Source organism: Lathyrus oleraceus, chromosome 3 (genome assembly GCF_024323335.1).
Source record: "Lathyrus oleraceus cultivar Zhongwan6 chromosome 3, CAAS_Psat_ZW6_1.0, whole genome shotgun sequence".
Lineage (NCBI taxonomy): Eukaryota > Viridiplantae > Streptophyta > Magnoliopsida > Fabales > Fabaceae > Lathyrus > Lathyrus oleraceus.
In genome coordinates this window covers 530,258,532-530,266,240 of record NC_066581.1, presented here as the reverse complement: position 1 = coordinate 530,266,240, position 7,709 = coordinate 530,258,532, and the positions used below count along the sequence as shown (strand labels likewise).

Below are 7,709 nucleotides of genomic sequence, written 5' to 3'. Positions count from 1 at the left end.
CTTTCAATATCATCATTGATCTTTGACATCACCTCTGGTGTAAATCATCTCGGTGTTTGCTTCACAAGCCTCTTATCAGGTCGAATTTGCAACTTTAATTCCATGAAATCTTGACTATGTCCTGACATTTCATCATAGTCCCAAGCAAAGTAGTTCTTGAATTCTTTAAGTAACTCGATCATATGTATTGTCCACCTTGGATCAATCATTGTACTTATATATGTTGGTTTCTTGATTTTTCCATCTCATAGATCGACCTCCTCTAGAGGGTCTTGTGCTTAGATTTTCTTGGCTGAAACTGACATATCTTATTCAAATCCCAAAGGCTAATTATCATATATGAAATCAAGCCTCTGGCCTTCTGATTTGTCTTTATATTTCTTAGCCATATTGAATGGTATTCTTCTATTAACTCAAAAATAAGATTTTCACCGGTCCCTTTTGTTTGATTTACTTAAATTAGATTGGTCTCGAGATCTAATCTTTGTTGGAAATCGTCCTTTAAGGTTGTCTTTATGCAATTTTTGGCCACATAGGCTGCAATTCGAGCCAATGTAATCGACTCATTCATCAATAACATTTATTAACCACCCACTAGCTGCAATAGTACCTTCCTTAGGTCCATTTTCCATGACCTCGTGTTCCCACATGAAACCATGAGTGAGATGTAGCTTCATTGAATAGAAAACATCTCATTGTAAATAAAATCATGTCTAAACAGGAAAATATGAGTAAATGTTAGCTAATCATTTATCAAAAAAAAATTTGTAGACATGATTTACTTCACTCATGAAGTAACTTTGGCCGACTTTAACATTTTTGATGATATCGTCAGATCTCCATATTAAAAGTCTCTGGTGTAGAGTTTAAGGAACTGCTCCGACACCATGTATTCATTCTCGTCCTAGCAATAAATAATAATATGCTTTGGATGAAGCGACAACAAATAATGTTGGTCTTACAATTGTTCCTACGACAATATCAACTTGAATAACTCCCAAGGACTTGCCAGTTTTTCTTTGATAATTCGATAACACCGTATTGTGAGGCCTTAAATTTGTATCATATTTGCCAATTCTTTTTAATAAGGAATGTGAAATTAAATTTATTGCATCTCGCCCATCCACTATAAAGAGGCGCTTCAAGTATTGTTTCATCCCTTCATCAGGCATGTAGAAGACGTCATTTTCTTCTTATACACAACCATTATTCATGACATAATAGTATAGAGACTTAAGATTCGCTATTTCTTCAGCAAAATAATCATCCTTTCATTTTGTTACCTCAGTAATTTTGTCAAACTTTATAGGTAGCAAAAAAATAATGTTACATATTATATTCAGCTCATCTTCTGAACTAGAATCAAAACTGTTAGTCAGCATCTCAGCATCTTCAAGTGGCATAGAAACTTTACCATTGGGTTTAACTACTGGTGGCAAATAGGGAAAAATTATTTCCTTCATGGGTCTCTTTGCCACTCTATCATCTATCAGTGTTGGAGATTTTCCACTATTTCTTGACTTTTCCGCCTCTAAAGCAACTTTCTTTTATCGTTGGTTCCTTCTCCATTATGTTATAGTAATCAGATTTTTACCTAGGCAATTTTCTGAACCATATGGGTACTTTTTCAACACCTAAGAGTTGTCGTGGTAGGATGAACATGCGCCAACTTCGATCACCTTCAATTTTTGTTGACCATCGTTGGGTTTTACAGTAGGCCGGATCCATTCACCAACAAGAATATTGGCAGGTGGAACATAAGTTTTGTTCACGCTTCTCTAATGGCTTGAAGGTCCTTCGTATTTCTTATAAGGAACTCCCCTTTTGTCGAAGGCAAATTGGGGTTGTCTTTCATCCTGAATGCTTTTCCTTGGTTGCTGATGTTTGATATTCTCGAGGCTTTTCGTTGCCTCGTTGTCGAACACTTCGTTGCAAAGAGGACATAACATTATTTCAAAGCCTTTCATTTTTCACATGTTTAAAAAGTCGATTAAATCCTCCTTAGCCTTTGGATAAACCATTTTGATTTTCTTAGTATAATCCAGCATAGTAACCTCTTTGACCTCTATGTCGAGATCTTCAATAGTCTCGACCATCATAATTTCTACAGGCTCGACCAAATGTGCCTCCCTGGACTTGTAGAGGGTTAGTGTCGAAACACTAAACTAAAAATTCTCAAACTAACACCTGGCAAATTAGAAACAAGTGGAATACATGACTGACTCATTTTACACTTAGATACATTTTCATCTCTTACATCTATATAAATAAGGGAATATTTGTGCTTACTTTTTTTGACAAAATTAGATCTCACTTGTAATTCTCTATCCATTTTTAAAACACACTAGAATGAACTTTGTACAAAATACACTAAGAATACCTTTTTTTTAGATTTACTTCTTTTCGATGGATTGATTATTGAGCAACTCTATTTTATACTATTTTGCCAACTCTCTTGTCATTATATTGGTATATACACTTAATAATTAAGTACATTATTTTTATTTCTTTTATATTATTTTCGATTTTAAAAAATAAATGAACCTTTTTCCTATTCGCAAGTATGTTATCCAAAATACTTCTTAGAGATAGTGGGGACAAAACGGATCTGATTTGTCGGGCATTCTTGTTTTGCCCGCATTTTTTTACGGGACGGACCAAAATTTTAAGTCCTCATCCTTTTGTATGTGGATTTTTAGATTTTTAGGTTTAAAATATACAATGCCAATAAATCTTCTCCTTCTCCGCATTCATTTGTTCATACGGGCTAAAATTTTAGGTTCGTACCTTCAACTACATGCTCATGCTCGCCTACCCCATTCCATTTTATTGCATATTTTTAAGGGGTGGAGTTATGGAGCGAGCAGTTTGCCACCCCTACAAGAATTTTTTTGACCATTTCAAATAAGTCGATTTCACGACTAGTCTGTTGTGTTGCTTCATAGAAATTTCCTTTCATACTTAATAAATATAACAATAAATAAAGCAACTTCCAGCATTCCAAACCTCAACCAGAAAAATAATCATCTCTTCTTCACTCTCTTGACACACAACCATGTCAAACTCCAAAAACAACAAATTTCACCCTAAAATCACTCTATTATCTCTCTTTTTGCTATTCTCCACCCTAGTTGTTAACTCATACAATCCTGATTACACTTTAGCAATCAATTGTGGCACCTCAGCAAACACTACTGCATACAATCGAACTTGGGTTGGTGACAGTAATGATAACTCCAATATCTTTTCCTTCATTGAACCAAAAACCACTGGCTCATCACTTACACCACAACCTAATTCCCTTTCCAGTCTCGAAACTCCATTCACAACCGCACGTATTTCTCTCTCAAATTTCACATACTCATTCTCTAGCATCACTTCTTCCCCTGTTTTCATTCGCCTTCATTTTTACTCAACTTCGTACAACTATAGTTTTGAACCTTCTAATGCAGTTTTTTCTGTTATAGTAAACAACAATCTTACCCTTCTTAAAAACTTCAACCCTTATCTTTGGCTTCATGATGACGATGAGGAGAAAATCACCAAAGAATATTGCATCCAAATCGAACCATCTGAGAAGCTAAACATAACTTTCATTCCCAACGACAAAAACCAATCAAATGTTTATTATGCTTTCATTAACGGAATTGAAGTTGTGTCTCTGCCTTCTTTTCTCTATTACACTGATCTCGATGACACAAACTATCACTTCAACTTACTCGGCTTTGACAACAGCGCTAACCCATACCAAATTCGAAGCGACAAAGCATTAGAGATGGTTTATAGAGTCAACGTTGGTGGTACTCAAGTTCCAGCAAATGATGATACAGGTATGTTTCGTTATTGGGACAACGATTTCTATAGGTACTTGCAGAAACGGTATCCACAAAGTGAATCATCTGATTTCAGCCATCATCTTAACTATTTACACAATACCATTCCAAATTATACTGCACCAGAAATTGTATACATAACTGGAAGAAGTTATGGAATGTATGAGACAGAGAACTTTAATGTAACATGGAATTTTGAAGTTGATTCTGCTTTTACTTATATGGTAAGGTTACATTTTTGTGAGTTTGACTATCATATGAAAAATAAAGGGGATAGAGTTTTTCAGATTTTTATAAATGATGTTATGGCTGAACAAGGTGCTGATGTGATTTATTGGAGTGGTGCTCCTTTGGTTCCGGTTCATAAGGACTATGCTGTGATTATGAACTCTCAAGAAGGAAACTCTCAAATTGAAAGAGTCAATCTATCAATCAAGCTTCAACGAGCACCGCAAACTATCTACACAAAATACCTTGAGGTCTTACTGAATGGAATTGAGATTTTTAAAGTAAGTGATGGAAGTAACAATCTTGCAGGATTGAATCCCAAATATTTATCACCAAAAGAACCAGTATTATCAAATCAGCCGCCGAAGTCAAAGAAATCACACATGGTCATGGTTGTTGCAGTTGGAGTTTCGTGTCTCTTTCTAGCATTTGCTGTTGTGGGAACAATAGTTTTTGTTAGAAGGAGAAGAAGATTTGAATCTCATACACAAATGGAAGAAAGTTCATGGAAAACAAGGAAAGAAAGTTCCTCAACTTTACCATCCCATTTGTGCCGCTATTTTACAATAGCGGAGATCAGAGCTGCTACAAACAACTTCGATGATGTTTTCATCATCGGAGTTGGAGGGTTTGGCGACGTGTACAAAGGTTACGTTGATGGAGCTACCCCCGTTGCTATAAAACGTTTAAAATCGGGCTCTCAGCAAGGCGAAAACGAGTTCTTGAACGAGATCGAGTTGCTTTCTCAACTTCGTCATAATCACTTGGTTTCCCTTATTGGATATTGCAACGATGGTGCAGAGATGATTCTTGTTTACGACTTCATGCAGCGCGGTACTCTTCGTGAGTATCTCTATGGTTCGGATTCGGGCAATGAACCTCTTACATGGAAGCAAAGACTCGAGATTCTACTAGGTGCTGCGAGAGGGTTGCATTATCTTCATGCGGGCGCGAAGCACACTATCATACATCGTGACGTGAAGACTACCAACATATTGTTAGATGAGAAATGGGTGGCTAAGGTTTCCGATTTCGGGCTATCTAAAGTCGGGCCAACAGGAACGTCGATGACCCATGTCAGCACTGTGGTGAAGGGTAGTCTCGGATATTTGGATCCCGAATACTACCTACGACAAAGATTGACGCTTAAGTCCGATGTGTACTCTTTCGGTGTAGTGCTTCTTGAGGTGTTGTGCGCGAGGCCTCCTTTAATTCGGACTTTAGATAAGAAAAATGTGAGTTTGGTTGTTCGTTTTCAAAGATGTTACAATGAAGGTGTGATAATTGAAGAGATGGTGGATCCATTCATAAAGGATTCTATAACAGATGAGTGTTTGAGATGTTACTGCCAAATGGCGTTGAGTTGTTTGCATGATGATGGAAGTCAAAGGATGTCGATGAGTGATGTTGTTGGAGCTTTAGAGTTTGCATTGCAGTTGGAGATGACTCAGGAAAAGGAAAAGAGTGAGCAGAGGATACAATATCCAAAGTTTGCGAGTGATGATGGGAGTGAGATGCGTTTCACGAGTAGTAGTGGTGACTATGGGTCTCATACAAGTAAGGTAAGCACCATTTCAGCAACCAGTGAAGATCAACCTTTGTTTTCTACTCATGTGTTTTCTGAAGTTGGGTATCCAAAAGCACGGTAGATAGGTGATAAATATGAAAATCCTAATAATTGTAGTGTGTAATTTCGTAACCACATGTCACTGTTACGAAAAACACCTATCGCAACGGTTGGAAAATGGATACCACCACGCTGAACCATACGTTGTTAGGTAAGGTGTGATTGTATGTACGATAATTTACACCACGTCCATGCGATCATGATTTAAAGATATATAGCGCGCGACCTACCACAATGATTAATTTAAACAACTGTTGTGATATTCTTCAAAGCATAAATTTAACAACGCTTGGTATAAACAACCGTTGTGATATATACAATTGAGTTTATTATAAATTATGGAATGCTTATTTCGCTAATGCTCACTAAACATATAATCTTTCAATATAATATGGAACATTATAATATGACAAATTAAGTTATATTAGAAGAACAAGATCACGTTCAATGTTTGACAAGAGTTATTTAACTCCTTATCCGCATTTTTCCCTTTAACAGTTAGAACTTTGTTTAATGATTGTAGATCTTCAACCGCCCATTCCTTCACCTCTATCTCATTTTTAAAAATATTATTTACTTTGCAAACAAAATTAGAGTTTAAGAGAGTAGCAGTTGAAGATCTACAATGATTAAATAAAGTTCTAACAGTTAAAGAACAATATGAAGATAACAAATTAAAGAAATCTTGTCAAGAATTAAACGTGTACTTGTTTTCTAATATAACGTTGACATATTATAATTTTCTAATGCAATTTGAAAAGTTATATATTCGGTAAGGGATTGGAAAAATACTCAAACCACATAATATATAATAAACTCATCTTTTAAATAAAAATTAACAACAACATTCATCAATAACAAACCATAAACAACATACACGAAGAAGGTTTCAGAAACTTACATGTTCCATTATGGCATTTATAATTAAATAAGAATGAAGCTGAAGTTAGAGATGCAAACTTGTGTCTATTTTGAATGGATGTTATTTTGGATCTTTCACACAAGTTGGCAACGCTCACTTTAGCATCAACCTCGTTATTGAAATAAGCATCCCTATCTACAAGCCAAAACAAGCAGAAAGTTCAAACATTATGAAATAAGCTATTGAAATATAAACAATAATAGATAAACAAATTTAATGACATAAACTATAATGAAGACGGACCTGTAAAGTAGAAATTTGCTAAGATTTGATAACACAAATGAATACTTCAAAGAATACGAGTTGGATGGATAAGTTTCGGGTTTCCATATGAGAGATACGGGTGAGAGAGATGTTAGGGTTTTGTTTTGAGAGAGACGAGTGAAAAAGATGTTAGGGTTTTGTTTTAGGAGAGAAAACTATAATTTAATGAAGCAATATATAATCTCACTTTTATATAAATAAGTAACATATTTCACCAAGGTTGAAAATATGAATCGTGATGAAATGATTGCAACTTACACCACAGTTGATTATAACAACTGTGGTGATATACAAGATCAAGCCCATTATGTCTGGAAAATTGTTGGTGTTGGGATTCAAATCATTTCACTCCAGGTACCTTTCACTATGGTTGATACATATGACCATTGTGAAATGTCCTTTAGTAAATACAAAAAAACACCTAAAAAGGAACTATTGCAACGGTTAATAGGAAGACCGTTGTAAAATTGGTGTTACGAAATTTTTATTTTGTAGTAGTGTGTATTATTCGAGATGGGTAGTGGGTGTTAGACTTAAGCCGAATTGGACGTACTACAACGCTTCTTGGGTTGCCAACCTGCATTGTACAATTGGGGATATCTGCTTCTTTCAGGCATTCACCACTCTTATTTCACTATCGAATTGACTTCCTTTTAGGCCTAGTAAATTATCTCAATCCACTGTCCCTCAAACATGAGGCCTTGGAAAGGGAGAAGTCATTTAACTTGACCATATTTTCATCTTAAAGATCTTATGATTACCAAGAAAATACTCGGGGCACGTCCCTCAAGAGAAGTCAGGGGTGAGTCCCTCGAGGAATACTATAGGAGGTGTA

General features: G+C 35.7%; 1 protein-coding gene across 1 annotated transcript; it reads left to right on the top strand.

Annotated features, from left to right (window-relative positions):
- The first annotated feature begins 2,887 nt into the window (after positions 1-2,887).
- On the top strand, positions 2,888-6,024 carry LOC127128711 (putative receptor-like protein kinase At5g39000). The gene has a single exon (XM_051058088.1). It carries the CDS (start codon positions 3,056-3,058, stop codon positions 5,708-5,710), a length of 2,655 nt encoding a protein of 884 aa, XP_050914045.1. The 5' UTR covers positions 2,888-3,055; the 3' UTR covers positions 5,711-6,024.
- Positions 6,025-7,709: the final 1,685 nt, after the last annotated feature.

What these genes read in the sequence shown, in the direction of transcription:
- LOC127128711 (XM_051058088.1), top strand. Translation starts at nt 3,056, where the DNA reads ATGTCAAACTCCAAAAACAACAAATTTCACCCTAAAATCACTCTATTA.